At 37.8% G+C, this 23,016-nt stretch overlaps 1 protein-coding gene across 1 annotated transcript in view; it reads right to left on the bottom strand.

The window, feature by feature from the left end:
* Positions 1–6,431: 6,431 nt before the first annotated feature.
* Positions 6,432–23,016, bottom strand: part of LOC139479181 (protein draper-like) — a 44,218-nt gene continuing 27,633 nt past the window's right edge. The window contains exons 7-10 of the mRNA XM_071261986.1: positions 17,625–17,753; positions 10,269–10,403; positions 9,727–9,861; positions 6,432–8,548 (exon numbers count right to left, since the gene is read on the bottom strand). Of these exons, the coding sequence (XP_071118087.1) occupies positions 8,436–8,548; positions 9,727–9,861; positions 10,269–10,403; positions 17,625–17,753 (512 nt within the window). The 3' untranslated portion in view covers positions 6,432–8,435. The remainder of the gene's footprint in view (positions 8,549–9,726; positions 9,862–10,268; positions 10,404–17,624; positions 17,754–23,016) is intronic.

Here is a 23,016-nt window from a genome sequence, read left to right as displayed (position 1 = left end):
CATTCTTGTTTAATTTTATTTTCTATGTTCTTAGTGAAATGGGGGTCCTGCAGGCAATATATATATTTGCTTTTTTATTTTTCAAATTTTGAAAAACATCTATACGGTTTTGTTTTTTTTGTTCAGGCCTTGGCAATTTGTGCTGATTATTTTTATACTGTCAACCATTATCTGATCTTGCAATGTCATAATTTTGCATGTGAACTCGATAAATAAGAGTATGTTGTGTACACGGTATATTCTGTAACAAGAAAGGAATGAACGAACAGGAGAGTAAGAAACAGATAGGACACAAAATTACATTTACTCACAAGTTAATATGGTCTACCATGGTGCCGAGTTGGGTGTTTTTCAAGAGTCTTTGACAGTTCTTTTGTGCACTGGGAAACAGGCGGCGTAGTTGTTATAGTTAAGTGCAGGCTCAGTGAGAGCGGAGTGATCAGATCCGCACGAATGCAGATCGAGAGGAAAAGGTACGGCACGTGCGTCTCGCCCAGGTCGCCCGACGCGGCTTCAGATCTAGGTCAGCTTACCTTTGTCAGGGCATTTTTGTCAAGAACTAATTTGTTGTGGGAGTGTTTACAGTGAGTGATGATTACTGTATTATTATAATACCAGTTTGATTTGACATTATTTAATAAATCATCTGTGATTATGTGTTTATTTTTTAAATGTAAATATTATTTGAGGGCTTATTTTTTGGCGAAAATTTGTCGAAAGTAAATTTTTATTTTGATTATTTCAAGGGAGTTATAGTTAGAATTATTAATTTGGGATGACGGGAAAAAACAACTTTTTACACTACGATTACCTATTATTGGGTAGTAAAATAGTTATTTTTGCCTGTATTTTTTCGTTTTTGTGTGTATCTATACACCAAATATATATATATATGTATATATATATCGCCCATATACATATAATAACTTGCCTTCACATTAACATATATATATGCATACTTCCATACATTGGTCTTGCCAATTGTAAGGGACAATAATTATGAATAACAATGTGATTAAAGTGAATTTGATATCTTACATTTTTTATGTTGTTAAAGCATCATGTTTTAAATAAGCTTATGTTTTTTAATGTAAGCAGGGCTTCTATTCATATAAATATTTGTGTAAGTCATGGTGTTTTGCATGCATGTTATAATAAAAGGATTTTTACAGTAGAAATGTTAATAACATTTCATGCAATAATATCCCCAATTACCATGATTTGGTGTCAAATTACATGTAAATATTCATATTGTTTGTGTATATTGTTAATGAATTTGTTTCATTATGTTTGCATGCATATATTTTGTTTCTGTATGAGTATGTATGTTTAGGATGTTTTGTTGTGGGGGGGTGTCCCATGCCATGTGTATGTTGTTCATGTGTTATATGTACAGTTTTTAATGATGTATTGAAATCAATTTACTGTTGTAAGCTAAAGAGCATCTATTCAATTGTGATTTATGCATATGTTGTGTATGGGTAACTATGCTGTGGGTAGAGTATCTATGTTATATGGAGGCATGTTGTGTTTATACTATTGTGATGTGTGAATCGATGAGATTCTTTTAGAGGTGGCTATTACTTATTGGAGGTTACACATTTATATTATTTCTGTTTAATTTACTTCAACATGTGCATTGAAACATATACTAGTGTGGTAACATATAGTTGGCCTTTACATATCAATAAATGACTGTAACATATGTGTTTGCAGTGTGATGTAAACATAATATTTCATGTTTCCATACCTCTTTGTACACCATACAACACACTACATATTGCAAGAACGCGAACATCGTGATATTCATGAGTATATATATTTTTTACACCGAGTAAAGCGATATTCCAGCTATATCACGGCTGATCAATAATAAAAATAAAACATGGCAGTGCAAATATGCAGATGTTTTTTCATGGCGATAGTCTATAATTTTAGACAGTACATTGTAAGCCCATTGTGCATATACATTTTATGGTTCAGTCTATAATGTTAAACAAAACAAGGAAGGGCAAATAAGCATATACATTTTCTTGGCCATAGTCTATAGTATAAACAAGAAAACGTGGTAGGCCAATTGTGCATATACGTTTCATGGTTCAGGCATATAATGTTAACAAGATTTAGTTGGTTTATTATGCATTACACGGTATGGCAAATAGGCATATTTGTTTCTTGACCATAGTTTGTAGTGTAAACAATACTTGGTTGTCCTGTTTTGTTTATGCGTTCTATGGTCATGATATGTAATGTCAACAGAGCATAATTTAGGCCCATGATCCTAATATGTTTATGGTCATGGTCTATCATGTAAGCAAAACGTGGTATGCCTATTATGCATATATGTTTCTTGGCTGCAGCATTTAGTGTAAACAGAAAACTTGGTAGGCCTCTTATGCATATAGGTTTTATGTTCATGCCATATAATGTAAACAAAAGCCTAGTGGGATTATATGCATTATGGTTTTTATTGTAGTCTATAGTGTAAGCAAAACCTGGTAGGCCTATTTTGCATATATCTTTTATGGTCATTCCATATAGTATAAAAAATAACTTGGTCGGCCTCTTATGCTTAAAGGTTTTTAGCCATGCCATATGATGTAAACAAAAAAAAGGTAGGATTATAATGTATCTATGTTTCTTCATTGTAGGCTATAGTGTAAACAAAAAAAATTGGTAGGCCTATTATGCATATAGGTTTTATGGTCATGACATATAATATAAACAGAAACTTGGTAGGCCTTTTATGCAAACATGTTTCATGATCATGTTCTATAATGTGAGCACCACATGGTAGGCTCATCATGCATAAATATTTCATGTTCTATAGTGTACACATGAAATGATAGGCCTATTATCATGGTCATGCTCTATAGTGGGAACAAAACATGGTAGGTATATTGCTATAATACAAATGTTTCATGGTCAGGGTCTAATATGAAACAAACATGATTGGGCGAATATGCATATATATTTCGTAACCATGTTACTCATTTTAGTTGTCATATTAGTACTTGGCAAGGGTGTCAGGGATAGGCAAATTCACTAGTGTCCAGGAGGTATTTGGCTCTTCAGGCTTTTTCACCTCAAGCACAAGGTCAATACCTTTAATTCTTACCCTGGTATACAGGCCCTTTTCATTTCTTAATTCATATGCTTTTTTGTTGAGGAGTGATCTGATCTTTTCATAGATATCGGGAGGTCTGTTTGTACATTCATATTTAAGCCATACACAGCTCTCCTGGCATTGAACACCTCAATCCTGTCTTAAATCGACATGAAGGCGGCAATGATAGTTGGTGGCCTTTCCGTTTCACCCGACTTTTCCTAATATCTCGGGCCTGGCAGTCGATGGACATCTTTGAATTTCACATTGTCCACATATTCTTCTGATAGTTTGAGACTGTTAATCATAAACTGCCTAAGAACTGTTTCACTATCTTCTTGTTGATGTTATTTACAGTAGGTTTATTTTTCTATCATGAAGCTCTTTTCTTTTGGCCTTACGACGGAGCATACCTATCTCGAGCGTAAAATCTGCTCTCAAAGCATTGAGCTCTTCTCTCACCTGCATCACGTCCTCGCTGTAATGTTCTGTACTTCTTTCGACGAAATCTACTCTTGTTTTCAGGTTGGATACTTCTATTTCAATCTTATCGATAGCGCTCTGCAGTGTTGTGTTGATGTTGTCTATTTTTAGTGATATATTTTGCTCAGAAATAGAGAATAAGTTCTTTTATTTCCTCCAGATTAGTTGATCTTCGTGACATTGTGTACCCAGTTTTCGTAGATGTGTAGATGTAGTCAAAAATGTCCCCACAAGGTAAGGTAACTGCACAGATTTGTATTTTGGGTGATACCCTAGTGTCTTTTAATATCACTTTTCATTCTTTACCTCATATTTGATAGTTTTCATATATTTATGCCACCTTACTAATTGTACATATTAATCTGTGAATGTTTAATAGTACCTTTGGCACTTATATTCAGCCCTCTTTTTTATACCTATATCTCCAATATTGGTTTAGTAGTTAGCTATTCGTATTTTCCCTACTGATGGCACAATTCTGTTCGCTCACGAGGTTAAACAGTTCTCACAGCTAGCTTGCGGTGATAAGTGTTCTCTGAAGTTCGCATTGTAGTTATCACCAGGATTCGTTACTTGGTTGATGCATGTTATCATATCCCAATTGCGTGGATCGATGCTCTTGATGTCAATCACTTGATTGTCTGGTCAAGACTCGATTATTTACAGACCGCCTTCATATAGCTAAAATATTGCTGAGTGAGGCGTTATACAAAAACAAACAACATTATATTTAAATCTCATTCCTAATTAATATTTGCAAAAACCTAGCATGTTTAAATTTGTTGGATTGATGTCCAGTACTTCTCGAATAAGTATCATAAGTTATGTAAATATATCAAATACTAATGTAAACATTGATTTTCTATATATAAAATCATACTAAAACGTAATTATTTATTTCAAGCCTTTTCTGTAACAATGGTGGGGTCACAACGAAAGTATCATTTTAAAGCGTTCGAAATCAATCTAGACCGTAACCGAGCGGTGCCAGGGAGGACGGCAGGGTCACCAGTTGCTTGAGATCCATTGTCATTTACATTTCCCACATGGATACACTGTGCTGGAATAGTGCTAGACCGGCGTAAAACAATACACCCTCACTCACCCTTTGGTATAATCAGGTGATAATTCTTAGCATAATTCTTACAATGCTTTGGTATTTCTATTTTAAAGGTGCAGCACATGTAGGCAAGAAGTAGGCATCTCCATGGGGTCCATTTGTGCTACCATCTTGCAAATCCGTTCTTTTCTGCTGGCAAAATCAAAACAAGGGAATTCGGCCCAGCTGTTTTCATTCAATAATGGTCACACAGCCAGTTCCCTTCAACTGATTCACCTGTCTGAGCTAGAAATAAACTAGGCAAATGCGGAGTTAGCTCCCTATGATCAGAATCAGTGTGTTGATGCACGTGAACATTTCTTGACCAAATCTTGCGATATAAACGGAGAACAACTGTTACTGGCCAGTCATGTTAAGCTTTAAAAGCATGTATGTCCCCAGATGATAAGTTAGTGAATGGGTTGGGTTTAACGCCGCTTTTAACAGTATTCCAGTTATATCACGACGTGTCAGCTTGATGTGGGAGTAGAGCCCGAAGTGATGCAGGTCTGAGACGTTAACCACTTCGCTGAAACCCATGGGCACGGGTATGCTGCTGGCAAACCTAGAAACATAATCGGGGCGAACCCACAATCAGCAACTTGGCCATCCGTGCCACCCAAAAATAAGTTAGTAAAATCTAGTATTATATGGATGTATATGGTATTGAATTCCATGGTGACTATTTAAGGCCGAAAAGACCAGGGAAATCCCAAACCTGCTGCAAGCGCAGTTGATGTACTAGTGAGGGACTTTCTCGGGAAACCAAGGTTGTCATCTAACTGCTGTTTTCGCATGGCAGGGGCACTGGTGTGCGGCGTAAGGCAGCACATTCTTATTTGCAAATTGTATGCAAATTGTATGAATGGCGGTGCAACGATGGGGCAGGACAAGGTTACCCTTTTCGCGAACATGTGGTGTCATCACTGATTTACAGTGCACCATTCATATAATGTTCATATAAGCTATTTGCCCTGTACGCCAATTGGAATCTGTTTCGGTAGATAATCTAGACAGGTAATTCTCTTGGATTGACAATGTATATTGTTAGGCAGTACTTTTTGTATCTTGTTTGAGAGCTATTGTCAGAAGAGATTCATGTTTATTGTGCTGCATGCTAAATTAACTTAACATTTTTTTGATAATGCTGCTTAGCCTTTTGTTAAAAATCTACAATGCGACCTGATGATAGGTAGTCAAGTTAAATTGCTGAACATTTTGTAATTCGAGAAAGTTGATTTAGTTCCCTCTCAAGGCATACATACAGTATTGTGGTTTTTTTTTTGTCACTCTGAATCTTTATTAACATGTCTAAACATGAAACAGATAAGACGTTTCACTTGTACATCTTATTTTCGGTTAAGGTGGGTAAATCAGTTACAGGGAATACGCTGTGTGACCGTTACAGCATAGGCCAAAGCCTTTGCCATGCTGAAATTATGGTTCTTTTGTTCCATTTTTATGCCGCCATGATAATCTGATTACGGCTTGAACATTACTCGCTCACGAATTATCAGCTTTCTGACGGTTGTAATCCACGCAAGGGTCAAGCGCTGGATGGACAAGATATGTAACAAGTCCCCTCTTTCTGTCTGCTTCATTGAACTCCCTTCAGGCAAATGTGGGCATTTGCTGACTGTTCGCTGTGATTTCTCACTTTACTAAATCCCAAAACAGCTGAGAGACTATAACACAGCGACTAAGTGTGACTCAGTCAAAATAACGAAAGTCAGTTGGTTCGTTTTATCATTTAATCACGTATAGATGACTAAATAGAAACATGCATCCATAATGTGGATGTATGTTTCAGTAAGTATTGGATTATAAAACCTTACACTGCAGTGAAACAAATTAAATCTTGTAATGCAAATGTGCAAATACCACCGCTTTCTATTATCTTGTATTTCCACCTTAAAAGAAAATAATATTTCACAATTTTGACATACCTGGGCTACATAATTGACCAAATCATTAAAATATGAATACTTTATAATCTCATAAGATAATCCTGTAAAAACCAACAAGCAGAAGACAAAATTCTTTAGTTTAACCTATAACAAATTATTTGTCAGAACATGCAACATGTCCAGTGAACAATAAGCAAGCTTAGGAACTGCTGTTCTTTTCTTTTAAAAAAGGGAAAATATAACTGTGCTTCATATTAAGTTCAATAAAAATATATTTATTCTGAAATTAAACAATCCATCTTCACATACTCAGGAAGACATCTCCTCCACTTTAAAGTCGTGACATGACACTCACACAGTGGTTTTTAAACGTGAACAGCACACGCTGATTGTTTACCTTCATTCTTATACAAACATTTTTGTATAACCGTAAATAACGCTTACGGTCGTCCATGTGTGACGTCACGTCAACATGACAACCATATTCGTTTTGTTCATCTACGGAATTATTACCAAACTGACACATTAACAGCTACAACAATAAATGGGTTCCTGGACGCAAACGGTTGGGTGAACACAACATCCGGCCGCGACGTCCAGCTAGGAGCTTAATTGTGCTTCCACATCACCGTCAGGCACGCCTAACTTAGTGTAGACAGCATCTGAAGCTCATAAGACAAGACTGGGACAGTATACTATTCACAGATGAGTCATGGTTTTATCTGGATATCATTGATGGTCGTGACCCGTGAAATACGGGGTAGAATAGGTCTTCAGCAACCTATGCTTGCCGAAACAGGCGACAATGCTTGTCGTAAGAGGCGACGAACGGGATCGGTTGGTCAGGCTCGCTGATGCATGTCATCGTTTCCGAATTGCGTGGATCGATGCTCATGATGCTCATGATATCAATCTCCTGAGTGTCTGGTCCAGACTAGATTATTTACAGACCGCCGCCATATAGCTGGAACATTGCTGAGTGCGGCGTTGAACAACAAACACACAAACTGATGGTCGTGCAGGGGTCTACAGGAGTTCAGGGGAACGTTTAAGCGACGCTTGCGTTACTCAACGTCATCAGAGAACACAGTTCATCATTGTTATTGGCAATTTGCGTGGCTTATGCAACCAGGATGACATAGTTCGAGATCATGTTCTACCCTTTATGCAAATGCAAGGATGTAAAAACGTTACGTTGCAGCCGGACAATGTCCGCCCTATGTTGCACGTGACGTAACACACGTTTTGAGGCAGCATACTGTCATGGTCGGCTATTGTTTCCAGACCTCTCGCCGATAGAACATGTCAGGGATGAGATGGTTCGACGCCAACAACAAGACCAGAGCCAGCCGGTAACGCTAGCTCAGTCGGGCCAATCTTTGATTGACATTTGGAACAATATCCAGCATGAGGTTTTCCATCATCTGTTGTCTTAAATGCGCCATCGTTACCTTGCCTGTATCAACGGAAATGGTGGTCACACCCAATATTGACATGGTTAATTGAGTTTCTACACTTCCCGACTCTAGGGGGTATCGCTGTTACCAGGTATGTTCTTTTCCAATGAATTTGTTATAAAAACATTGATCAGACGATTGACCAAATATTTAGTTATTTCCCATAACATGACATTTTCGCCACTTAATATGAAGCATGATTACTTTTTTCCCGTTAGTATACCTACCACCCCATCCCGCACCGCCCCCAAGATACCAAATAGTCTCCTCTTAAGAATTAATAGTTCATCCTTTCCTATCAAATAAGACAAGGACACAAGAAGAACTTACATATTCATATATACATTAACCACATGGCCATGTGATAAGATTTTCTCACAGCCTTACACAAGAATGGCAGGTCGGAGTACAGCAGCCCCGACCGTGACGATAGTTGTGATGGAGGACCATATGACAAAGGGAGGCAAGCAGGATCCACTGGTCTGCATCAAGACATCTGTTGGAGATAAGGAGATATCATATTACTTGCTCGTCTTTTAAATAAAGCATTCACTGACCATTATCTCCACATCTCAACGTTCACAGATAACAGAAACATCTCATTCAAAATACGTTTGTATCAGATAAAACGTCAACCTCCACCTTCGCATTTATTTGCCAGTATTCGAAAAATATGCAAATTCTTGTGTGACAGTATTTGTGTACAATTACTAGGCGGGCGGGGAGGGGAGGGGGGATAAGTGAGTGAGTGTGGTTTTACGCCGCATTTAGCAATATTCCAGCAATATCACGACGGGGGACACCAGAAAGGGGTTTCACACATTGTACCATTGCACATCCACCTGACCCACAGACCCACAATTCCCATCAGAAGTGTCACATTGCTCAGGCTAGCATCCCTCACTGCACGCACACATACAGTCAGGGCCATAGGTGCCCGTGTCACATCCTGTCGTGAAAAGGTAATTGCTTGCACAGGATGAACAGATTTGTATTTTTTTTGTCACTTAAAATAACTTTGCTTGGTTGGTGTATTGTTTAACTCCGCACTAAGCAATATTCCAGTTGTATGAGGGTGGTTAGTAAATAATCGAGTCTGGACCAGACAATCCAGTGATTGACAGCATGCGTATCGATCCACGCAATTGGGAAACGATGACACGCGTCAACCAAGTCAGCGACCCTGACTACCCGACCCCGTTAGTCGCTACTTACGACAAACATAGTCGCCTCTTAAAGCAAACATGGGTTGCTGAAGACCTATTCTCCATTCGGATCTTCACGTCAGTTAACATAACAGAATATTTATGTACATAACACAATTCACACCGTTTTGCTTGTTGTTTACATCAGAATATATCGATGTCATTTCGTTATTACTATCCTTTTCTATATATTGTATAATGTCTTGGGTATGACACCATAACGATGATGCAACTTCAGAGAAAAACTATTCTTCATCAAATATTATGTTGCCTTGAGTTATTGATCTAACACCATAGATTTACGTATTATATTTGCATTTGATGGTGTCAGAATGAGTTCGTGACAATTCAAATTTTGCACCCCAATAAAAGGTAAACGTTGCTGGTTGAAAACCGAAAGGTGGACATACTCGTACGTTTACTTTAGCTATTTGGCACCCCTTTAATTGGATATATCAGTACCACTTACTGTTGTCGCATTTGGCCATGTTCCATCCTGGCAGACACACGTCACAGCTGCCATCAACTCGGTCACATGTCTGGTTGACACACCCAGCAGAGCAGTTCAGCCCACAGTGTTCCCCATATGTACCAGGCGGGCAGACTGGTGAGAAATGATGAGGAATGCAACACGTGTATAACACGTCATGGTATAAAGGTAGATGAAATAGATGAACAGGTATTTCCCGATAAATCATTCATATGTGTCTGCAATACTAGTAGAGACATATGGATAACTGTATCTCGGACACAAAATGTCGTGTAGCTGAAAGGTCAAATTAACCTGTAATGTACTTCCTTGGTGGACACTTATTGTAACTGTATTACATTGTTTCTGCTGAGATTCGGTAGAAGCTCATTGCATTGTATGTGGACATTAGTTGTCCGGAATGTCGTTATGTTTAATGTAATCAGTTTTGAGGAAGTTACTATATTTAGACGCTAAAAAAAACATATCACACAAGTCAATACGAAATAAGACAACAGTAATGTATAAAGTCTGACACGTACGTATTGCACATCCCGGTTCTCTCCACCCAGGTCTACAGATACAGGTCCCGGTATTAGCGTTACAAGTCCCCCAATCACATCCAGCACCACACTCTACACAGTCACCTCTATCCATGTAATAGCCGCCCTCGCAGTCTGTAACGTAAATGAATAACACATGTTTAATGATGGTATGTGACGTTATATTGTGTTATAGGCTTTTAGTAAATTAACATTATGATAATATCCTTGGACATGGAACACGAACAGAGAACACACCAAAATGGTGGTGTTTTGTGAAGCCCAGACACTCCTTCACGTCTATCCATGTCTATCTATTTCCGCATTCTGTAACGTAAATGATTAAGCGGCGAATAACGCATGTTTCATGAAGTCATGTGACGTTAGATTGTGTTACACCTAGTGACATCAGCATTTGATACTGATGCAAAAACACATGCATATGATCTAGTCTAAATCGTACAATGCATTATTGTTTAAGTAAAGAGTTTTCTGGCTATATATTGATATGCATTAATTGAATCAACATAATATTCCTGTACACGTACAGAGAACAAACCAAAAGTATGGTGTATGTGAAGACCAGCCCCATCTCAGCCAGCAATTATCAACGATGAATGACGTCCAAGAAACCTATCACCATTTTAGGATGACAAACTTTTTTTTCTAATCCGTTTAATGCGTTTGTGATTACTTGTTAAATGGGCATTGTCAGAAGGATTAACATACATAAGGTACAATTGAACAGGGAAGTCGACTAGGGAGGGCGCTACTAGAGCGCATCGTCCTTGGCATCATATCTGCGAATGAGCACATATAGGGAGTGAAAGTAACGAACATGTTCACTTTTTTTCAAAAAGCCTTCCATGAAATTTCCATATTGTTGGTGGTTCCACTACATCCAACTTTCTTCACATGCAGTTGTGAAAAATAATAACTTAGAATTCTAAAAAAAAAGAAAAAAGAATGCTCTAAACCGTACATTTATTAAATCAACCGTCAGGCCCCTCGTTTCCCCTAGTCTTGACAAAATAATGGGATGTCCCTAACTCTAAGGTCAGGGGTAATAGCGAAGAAATACCTAAGGATTGTCCCCAAATGCAGAATTGGACGAACGGGTAGACATGTACGTGGTCGGGAACTGCCCTTTAAACGTCGTATCCAAAGTTATAAAGTAAAGAGTGTCACACCCACTTTCACCCCTCATCGTCTTATTTTAGCACACATTCTTTCACAAAATAGACACTATGAATGTTGTGAAAATGACGTCAAATATGTACCTTATAAATACAACACCTATCCTCTATTAATTAAGTTGCAGTCGATAAAACAAGAAATTACAATAAAGATTGTAATAATATAATTGGTGCGTCACTTTTGTTTTTCGATAACATAACGAGTACAGAAAATAGTAGAGGAAAAAATAACACACAAACAACAAGCAAACAATAGTTCAAAGACAGTACTTACTGTTGCATCGAGTTCCCGTCCAGCCAGTTTTACATCTGCAGTGACCGTTCGTGCCATCACACCCTCCATAACATCCAGCTCCACACTGTGTACAGTCTTGTCCGTCTTCGTAATACCCGACACTGCATCCTGGAAATTTACACATGTTTAATGTTGACTCCGAATGAATTACAAGTGGGCTATCGTTGATAAATGAGAGTGTTGCGAAACATCATCAGCGTTGTGTGATAAGCTTGCTGTATCGTTTGATAATGTACAACATCCTCGAACTTCCCCCAAATATGACATTAATTTCCCAGTACCGTGATATCTGTGGTTGAACAAATAGTTATTCCCAACTCAGTTACCGGAATAAATCGTGAAACGACGCACCTCCCCGTAACAAACTAAAGTCAGAGAACCATCACTACCATAACATTATGTAAGTATCATTCAGTGCGAAGTGGACCTATTATTTAAAATCGTCAGGCAGTATTGACTACACCTTGAGCCGATATCTATTACACAAAATGTATACCAGTTGTAAATTGTCCTCCAGATATATCCAAACAGAACATGCGTTTTTAAAAGCCAACACTAATTACATCCTTTGTCACAATGCCAAAAGTTCTGTGTTTCTTACGGTAGGTCTTTCCATATCAAAATGTTTAAATAATGACCACGCAATTTCAAAAAAAAGAAACGCACAGGTAGTATGTAGTTCATTTAACCTGACAACACAAAAAATCCGGTACAGTAAACTACGGTTATAACGAACTCGAAGGGACCACTAAGTTTAGTTCGTAATAACCGTAGTTCGTTATAAGCATATACACAGCATTTATACAACAAATGGTCGGGACTAAAAAATAGGTTCGTTATATCGGTCAGTTCGTTATAAGCATGTTCGTTATAAATGTAGTTTACTGTATAAATAGAGGTTATCACGCGAGTGTGTTTATTCCTAATACAGGATATTTACCATCCCCAAACACACAAGCGTGATAACCTCTTTATCATATAATGTCATTCTTTAATTCTGTGCTTCAAAATCGCTTTCCCTCTCTCACAAACATTACCGAAACATTGCGAGTTTTCCTGGAATGCGCGCATTAATATATATTACGTCATGGGGTAAGTGATGCGTCAGTCGGACAGTGACAGTAGCCAATATAGTTCCAACTGAAATCCGTTTCTTATACAGTGGCGAAGCAACATATACGCAAAACAACAATGGTTTATATTTTCCTTTCGCGGCAATCCATCGGTCTGTCCGTAAGTAACTGTGAGTAACTGCCCTTTGTCAAAGGGAAGCTACTCTAACCCTAGTCTATGAGACGTCACGGCCACGGTCAGACGTTGTTGACACTCGGTCTGTCATAACGTTAAGAAGTGTAGTCAGATGTACACACAGCGAAAAACGAAACAAGGTAACAATTCAAACATATTTGGTTCCAAATCCAACTATTTTAATTTGTAGAGAAGGTTTCAAGCCGCAGAGGTCTACAAGCACAGATATGGCTACTGATCCCGCTTGGCTAAGCCTCGTGTCCTCGCAAAATTGTTTCGAAATTTATATCTCCAAAGTTGCCAAAACTTATAAAATGCCTTAGCTACGTCACAGTTAGACACTGATTTTCAGTTTATTAGACTGTTCTTTTGATAATGATAGCAATTATCCCTGTAGTTTATCCAGATTCCCGATGGTTAATTCTGACTCGATCGCCAGATGACGAGGGCGACGCCATGTTTGTTTATAAACAGTGAAAGTAGTCCCTACTTGACCTTTGATATTTGCATCTCTATCCGCATATGACCCCAACGGATATCGTTTTTATCCGTTGGCTTTATCCTGCCGAGAAACCTACCCATTATATGATAAAAATTGGATATATGTTATAGGAAAATGTTTGTGGCCTGATATTCGACGAACGGTGCGTCAAAACGCAGCCATTGTCGATTTGCAATGTCTTAAAAGGCATTGTTTTCACACTTGTTCAAAAATGTCATGGAGGAAAACAGTTAAGCAAAATGCAGGTGCAAGTTATGGCATTCGTAACTCGTGGTAGTGCCTATAAAAAGGCAAGCATAAGCCAATAATTTGTCATTCACTTGTCAACATTTTTCAATGTCAGAACAAGCCGAAGACACTTCAACAACTGGCCAACGCGTTACAACCAGAATGGCGCAGAATTCCGCAGGACAGAATGCGTACATTTATCCAGTCAGTGCCAAGGAGATGTAGAGCCGTGTTTGCAGCCCGAGGCCGTCACACGAGATACAGAGTTCAGCGCGACCTTGTGGCCTCATGTGACATGACAATGAACAGTTTTCAATGCCTTTGTATAACGACACCATGTGACTATCGAGCTCCAAATTTTCATATTTTTATCCACACATAACTGTGACAGATAGCTGATAGCTGACAGACCTACCTGGAATCATGAAATTGCAAAACAGCGATAAAGAAATATGAATATGTATGTGTTTTATTAAATTTAAGCCCAGGCATAAGGCGATGCATATTGTAAACGAGAGTGCGAGTTAATGCTGCTGTTCGAAATAAGAGTGTAGGAAAGGTAAACCAATGGTTCATAGGACTGATAGCCGCCGGGACAGGTGACACTTAATAAACCAGGGTCCCGTTGTACAAAACAACCTTATCACTACGACTGTTGTAAGACGATGTTAAGGTATGGTATGCGCTAAGATCGCTTTGTACAACGGCACCCAGATCCCATTTAGACCAATCAACACTGAGTTATCCTGTGACAAGCATGATGTTCCTTGGACGTAGTCTTCCCAGGCGTCCCTACAGGGATCCAAATTTTGAATATAAAATTATTGCTTATTAAACTATTGCTTGAAACAAAGACCATTGTTTGATATGGAATTCCAATGTCTCATATCTACGTACAACATTCAACAGATCACATCAACTTTACACATATCCTTATGGGTGGAAACGTTCCCCTGAATGTCTGTCTTTATGAAGTCGGAGGCCCAGTCAGTCACGCAAGACGTTTGTCAGCACCATTACCGTGCTCATGGGGTCCACCTAATCGGTAAACATGTAAGGCCTGCATCCATCAGGGCTTTCCTTCCAGGTCGAACTTAAGCTCTGTGATATAACTGAAAACTTAAAGTGTTCAAATCTGCGTAAAACACTCAGTCAAATATTGAATATTGTATCCACATCACTCCTGAAAGTCCAAATACTATCTAGAGAATCCTTTCACTTGTCATTATATGATCATAACGTAATTTGGTAAACTTGATCGTCTATATCAATCAGTTTTATTCAGTACTTAAAAGGCCACAGGCCTATTGTCCAATGCGTTTTTACATGTAGGTGACGTGGTTGTTAACTAACAATTCTGTTTCTATGTGACATCGCGTGGTAAACATATGTTGACAGGTTACATAACATAGTATCATTAGATGAAGTTAAAAGATCTACAAACTTATGGACATTCGGGTGTACAGAGTAGAAAGATGGCAATATTTATCACGTAAATGTTTGTAAGCTTGACATACCAGGAGAAAGTGAAACTCATCTTCAATTGAATTTGTATTACACAATGTGCATATTCTGTCTCTTCTATCAGTGTAATTATATCTACCAGTCTCTATATACAGGTTGTGAGAGGAACATTTAAATCGTGCTAGATTATATAATATAAACATTTATTTGATTTGGATATTAATTCTAACCATTTCTGCAAATACATATCTTTTAGTATCTGGGTGAAGGACATTAAAAAGAGCGGTTCTGATTCTACACACTGATTACACCACACATAATTAAAACCCGTAATAAATAATAATTCTTTTACGTTTGTTACCCAATTTCGTTTTCCAGTACTGTCGTAGAGTTTTAACATATCATAGCACTTCCTAGGGTTTCTATCATTAGTCATGTTTATCAAGCGAAGCCAGTCTTTAATAACTTTTAAGTAGGATTGAATATACAGCGGATATCGTCCCGTTTCTCCATATACCATTATGCTGGACGTACTATTTTTAACTCCTAAATATTTCTTGCAAACAAACAAATGTACTTTTTCAATTTGATTATGAATTTTTAAACCCCAGATTTCAGCACCATAGTGTAGTATTGGAATTATCTTTGTATCAAAAAAATTAAAATATGATCTAACTGAGATGTCTCTTAGAAATGGAGACTGTCTAAATATACCAGTCCAAACCTTTTAGCTTGTATAGTAGCTTGATTGACGTGAAAATGCCATGAAAGTTGATTTGTGAAATAAACACCAAGATATTTATAGGAAGATGTGGTTTCCCAAATTTGTCAATTGTGAAACCATTTTACAGTTGATGCTAGTTTCCCCCAATTTTTAAAGACTATAACTTTTATTTTTTCTCTATTTACAACTAAGTTTGTTTCTTTACAGAATTTTTCAAGTTCAATAATTTGCCTTGTGCAATCAATCACTGTCGTGGAGAAATGTAAGACATCATCTGCGAACAGCTACAGATATAAATCCGTATGATCTGTATGTAACTGTATACCATGGGAGCAAGTTTCTTGTATTTGAGTAGCTAATTCATTAATGAAAAATGAAAATAGAAACGGACTCATTAAACCGCCTTGTCTGACACCTAAATCAATAGTAAAACTTTCTGACAGTTCGTTATTATTTCTCACACAGGCTCTGACATTGGTGTATATACTTCTCAAAAGAATAAATAATAATGTAGTATTATTATGTTCTTTGTTTTAAGGGGCGGTGGGGTAGCCTAGTGGTTAACGCGTTCGCTCATCACGCATAAGACCCGGGTTCGATTCCCCACATGGGTACAATGTTTGAAGGCCATTTCTGGTGTCCCCCGCCGTGATAGTGTTGGAATATTGCTAAAAGCGGTGTAAAACAATACTCACTCACGTTATTGTTTCTTGGACACTTACTTTTAAAACTGCTTTAGGTTCAGGAATAGTTCTTTCTGTTACAGGAACAATAAATATTGTGGGTTTCGAATATATTATGAATGAAACGATGCAAACAGGACTGGTCATATGACAACAATGTAGAGAGTCTGTATTGTATGAGAGTCTGACAATGTATTGTCTGTGCTAATTGTCCATCGGGTTTTCATTTGTCCCTTTCCATTTCCATAACTATTTACTATCAGTGCTGCCTCCCGTTTGTCCATTGTCCATTGCCTTAATTCCATTGATTTTAGTACTAGCTTCCAGTTGTCTATCATTATCACCTACCAACGCTTATCAACTGTTACGTGTTGGCTTTCATTTGTCCATTACTATCAAAGACTTGACACTTGATATCTGTCAAAACTATTGCACACGCTACTACACAAAACAAAGGAGAACACGTGAAGATCCGGGTTAGAATTGGTCTTCAGCAACCCATACTTGTCGTAAGAGGCGACCAACGGGATCGGGTGGTCAGGCTCGCTACCCAATTGTGTGATCGATGCTCACAAGACATGAGTATGAGACTCAAATGCTATAAAAATGAAATTTACAGACAACAAATTCTCTCGAGGTAGCCTAACAAATACAATGTGAAAGAACGGAAGCGGAGCGGGTCACCACTGGGCAGTGATAAGTTGCGAGTCTCTAAGACCACTGGACCATGACGAGCTGGGTTTTACGACACTGTGACAGCCATTATAAAGTTGGAGGCCACAAAATAGACACTATGAATGTTGTGAAAATGACGTCAAATATGTACCTTATAAATACAACACCTATCCTCTATTAATTAAGTTGCAGTCGATAAAACAAGAAATTACAATAAAGATTGTAATAATATAATTGGTGCGTCACTTTTGTTTTTCGATAACATAACGAGTACAGAAAATAGTAGAGGAAAATATAACACACAAACAACAAGCAAACAATAGTTCAAAGACAGTACTTACTGTTGCATCTATTTCCCGTCCAGCCAGTTTTACATCTGCAGTGACCGTTCGTGCCATCACACCCTCCATAACATCCAGCTCCACACTGTGTACAGTCTTGTCCGTCTTCGTAATACCCGACACTGCATCCTGGAAATTTACACATGTTTAATGTTGACTCCGAATGAATTACAAGTGGGCTGTCGTTGATAAATGAGAGTGTTGCGAAACATCATCAGCGTTGTGTGATTAGCTTGCTGTATCGTTTGATAATGTACAACATCCTTGAACTTCCCCCAAATATGACATTAATTTCCCAGTACCGTGATATCTGTGGTTGAACAAATAGTTATTCCCAGCTCATTTGCCGGAATAAATCGTGAAACGACGCCCGTCCCCATAACAAACTAACGACAGAGAACCATCGCTACCATAACAGTATGTAAGTATCATTCAGTGCAAAGTGGACCTATGATTTCAAATCGCCAGGCAGCATTGACTACACCTTGAGTCGATATTTATTACACAAAATGTATACCAGTTGTAAATTGTCCTCCAAATATTTCCAAACAGAACATGCATTTTTAAAAGCCAACACTCATTACGTCCTTTGTCACAATGCCAAAAGTTCTGTGTTTCTTACGGTAGGTCTTTCCATATCAAAATGTTTAAATAATGACCACGCAATTTCAAAAAAAAGAAACGCACAGGTAGTATGTAGTTCATTGAACCTGACAACACAAAAAATCCGGTACAGTAAACTACGGTTATAACGAACTCGAAGGGACCACAAATTTTAGTTCGTAATAACCGTAGTTCGTTATAAGCATATAAACAGCATTTATACAACAAATGGTCGGGACTAAAACATAGGTTCGTTATATCGGCCAGTTCGTTATAAGCATGTTCGTTATAAACGTAGTTTACTGTATACAAATTGGAAAATGTTGTTGGCCTGATATTCGACGAACGGTGCGTCAAAACGCAGCCATTGTCGATCTGCAATGTCTTAAAAGGCATTGTTGTCACACTTGTTCAAACATGTCATGGAGGAAAACAGTTAAGCAAAATGCAGGTGCAAGTTATGGCATTCGTAACTCGTGGTAGTGCCTATAAAAAGGCAAGCATAAGCCAATAATTTGTCATTCACTTGTCAACATTTTTCAATGTCAGAACAAGCCGAAGACACTTCAACAACTGGCCAACGCGTTACAACCAGAATGGCGCAGAATTCCGCAGGACAGAATGCGTACATTTATCCAGTCAGTGCCAAGGAGATGTAGAGCCGTGTTTGCAGCCCGAGGCGGTCACACGAGATACTGAGTTCAGCGCGACCTTGTGGCCTCATGTGACATGACAATGAACAGTTTTCAATGCCTTTGTACACCGACACCATGTGACTATCGAGCTCCAAATTTTCATATTTGTATCTATGATATTAAGTTAAGTATACAGACTTCATTAGGTACAATATATTAACTAAAAATCTACTTGTGCGTTTCTTTTTTTGGAGAGTGTAGTATATAAATCTACAACTTTGAGGCTTTGCTTGGGATAACATACACGAGGAAATGCAAAAAATGCGTACGTTAATCCCCGAAAAAGAAAAACTAATTTGTATATTATTTCCTAACAAGACAATGCAGTGTGGGAATTATGCTTAAATATAGACTAGATTAAGCCACACATAACTGTGACAGATAGCTGACAGACATAACTGAAGGGAATCATGAAATTGCAAAACAGCGATAAAGAAATATGAATATGTATGTGTTTTATTAAATTTAAGCCCAGGCATAAGGCGATGCATTTTGTCAACGAGAGTGCGAGTTAATGCTTCTGTTCGCAATAAGAGTGTAGGAAAGGTAAACCAATGGATCATAGGACTGATAGCCGCCGGGACAGGGTGACACTTAATAAACCAGGGTCCCGTTGTACAAAACAACCTTATCACTACGACTGTCGTAAGTCGATGTTAAGGTATGGGAGTTACGATCACCTCCGCGCTAAGATCGCTTTGTACAACGGAACCAAGATCCCATTTAGACCAATCAACACTCAGTAATCCTGTGACAAGCATGATGTTCCTTGGACGTAGTCTTCCGAGGCGTCCCTACAGGGATCCATATTTTGAATATATAATAATTGCTTGAAACATAGACCATTGTTTGATATGGAATTCCAATGTCTCATGTCTACGTACAACATTCAACAGATCACATCAACTTTACACATATCCTTATGGATGGAAACGTTCCCCTGAATGTCTGTCTTTATGAAGTCGGAGGCCCAGTCAGTCACCCAAGACGTTTGACAGCACCATTACCGTGCTCATGGGGTCCACCTAATCGGTAAACATGTAAGGCCTGCATCCCTCAGGGCTTTCCTTCCAGGTCGAACTTAAACTCTGTGATATAACTGAAAACTTATAATGTTCAAATCTGCGTAAAACACTCACTCAAATATTGAATATTGTATCCACATCACTCCTGAAAGTCCAAATACTATCTAGAGAATCCTTTCACTTGTCATTATTTGATCATAACGTAATTTGGTAAACTTGATCGTCTATATCAATCACTTTTATTCAGTACTTAAAAGGCCACAGGCCTATTGTCCAATGCGTTTTTACATGTAGGTGACGTGGTTGTTAACTAACAATTCTGTTTCTATGTGACATCGTGTGGTAAACATATGTTGACAGGTTACATAACATAGTATAATTAGATAAAAGATCTACAAACTTATGGACATTCGGGTGTGCAGAGTACAAAGATGGCAATTATTTATCACGTAAATGTTTGTAAGCTCGACATACCAGGGGGAAGTGAACTCATCTTCAATTGAATTTGTATTACACAATGTGCATATTCTGTCTCATCTATCAGTGTAATTATATCTACCAGTCTCTATATACAGGTTGTGAGAGGAATTCTAGTTTTTTTTAACTCAAGTTTACAGAGGTACGCCTCAATTTCAATATTACTTTTCATGATTCTATAATATAAACATTTATTTGATTTGGATATTAATTCTAACCATTTCTGCAAATACACATCTTTTAGTCTCTGGGTGAAGGACATTAAAAAGAGCGGTTCTGATTCTACACACTGTTTATACCACAGATGATTAAAACCCGTAATAAATAATAATTCTTTTACGTTTGTTACCAATTTCGTTTTCCAGTACTGTCGTAGAGTTTTAACATATCATAGCACTTCCTAGGGTTTCTATCATTAGTCATGTTTATCAAGCGTAGCCAGTATTTAATAACTTTTAAGTAGGATTGAATATACAGCGGATATCGTCCCGTTTCTCCATATACCATTATGCTGGACGTACTATTTTTAACTCCTAAATATTTCTTGCAAACAAACAAATGTACTTTTTCAATTTGATTATGAATTTTTAAACCCCAGATTTCAGCACCATAGTGTAGTATTGGAATTATCTTTGTATCAAAAGTTTTTAAATATGATCTACCAGTCTCTAAATATGATCTGTCTCTTAGAAATGGAGACTGTCTAAATATACCAGTCCAAACCTTTTAGCTTGTATAGTAGCTTGATTGACGTGAAAATGCCATGAAAGTTGATTTGTGAAATAAACACCAAGATATTTATAGGAAGATGTGGTTTCCCAAATTTGTCAATTGTGAAACCATTTTTTAGTTGATGCTAGTTTCCCCCAATTTTTAAAGACTATAACTTTTATTTTTTCTCTATTTACAACTAAGTTTGTTTCTTTACAGAATTTTTCAAGTTCAATAATTTGCCTTGTGCAATCAATCACTGTCGTGAAGAAATGTAAGACATCATCTGCGAACAGCTACAGATATAAATCCGTATGATCTGTATGTAACTGTATACCATGGGAGCAAGTTTCTTGTATTTGAGTAGCTAATTCATTAATGAAAAATGAAAATAGAAACGGACTCATTAAACCGCCTTGTCTGACACCTAAATCAATAGTAAAACTTTCTGACAGTTCGTTATTATTTCTCACACAGGCTTTGACATTGGTGTATATACTTCTCAAAAGATAACTCATTTTCAAGCTAATTCCGTGCGATTCTAACAGTGTCCATAGTTTTGTTCTATCTACTCTGTCAAACGCCTTTGAAAAATCAACGAAAAGTGCATAAAATTTTCCTCCTCTTATACTGAGACATTTCTCTATTAGAATCTGATCGTCTATAAATAGTTGTAACACGTGTTGTTGTTTCAGGGGCGGTGGGGTATCCTAGTGGTTAACGCGTTCGCTCATCAATCATGAGACCCGGGTTCGATTCCCCACATGGGTACAATGTTTGAAGGCCATTTCTGGTGTCCCCCGCCGTGATATTGTTGGAATATTGTTAAAAGCGGTGTAAAACAATACTCACTCACGTTATTGTTTCTTGGACACATACTTTTAAAACTGCTTTAGGTTCAGGAATAGCTCTTTCTGTTACAGGAACAATAAATATTGTGGGTTTCGAATATATTATGACTGAAACGATGCACACAGCACTGGCCATGTGACATCAATGTAGAGAGTTTGCTGTCAAAATCAGTCTGTCCTTCTTCCATCATGTATTGTTTGTTATGCAGCACACATAACTACTTTAAACAACAAATACGAATTAATGTTCCCTTATACATATAACCTGTCCTTTAAACATGAAAACGGAACTGTAACGGAAGGTGTACGTGTGTAAGAAAAACCACGCAGAAGTCCTTCATTAGCATACTTAAGGGCGACCTCACGTTAAATGCAGGAATAAATGGCCAAAAGACATATCCGTCTTAAAAAATACATATCATACTGTAGGAGGGAATGTTATGCTTACAACAATCACGTATTAAAAGAACTAAGGGGGTTGTAGCCTTTTAATTATTCCCATGGAATTAACCAATACATTTCAATATATCTGTCGATTTGACTAACTTGCCAGTATTTTGAACTTAAGATGTATTGATTGACACATACCCTGTCATTTGACATACACTGGATATCACTAATTGCTTTGGTTATTGTCTGTGCTAATTGTCCATCGGGTTTTCATTTGTCCCTTTCCATTTCCATAACTATTTACTATCAGTGCTGCCTCCCGTTATTGTCCCGTCTATTGTCCATTGCCTTAATTCCATTGATTTTAGTACTAGCTTCCAGTTGTCTATTATTATCACCTACCAACACTTATCAACTGTTACGTGTCGGCTTCCATTTGTCCATTACTATCACCTATCAGCGACAATTGTCGGTTGGCTTCCCTTGGTTAATTTCCACCTTTGCTGTGTTATTTCTTTTGTTGTTGTTACAGGTACATCTATTTGTTCTATGCTTCAAAGCATTTATTCACCTGATGAAGGAGTAAGTATATGCTCCAGGTTGTTTTGTAATAAAGAAGTTGACATCCATATATTCTCTT

This window comes from Haliotis cracherodii, unplaced genomic scaffold (assembly GCF_022045235.1).
Source record: "Haliotis cracherodii isolate W230 unplaced genomic scaffold, xgHalCrac1.p SCAF_4, whole genome shotgun sequence".
In the NCBI taxonomy this organism is placed as follows: Eukaryota; Metazoa; Mollusca; class Gastropoda; order Lepetellida; family Haliotidae; genus Haliotis; species Haliotis cracherodii.
This window is presented reverse-complemented; position numbering and strand designations above follow the sequence as displayed.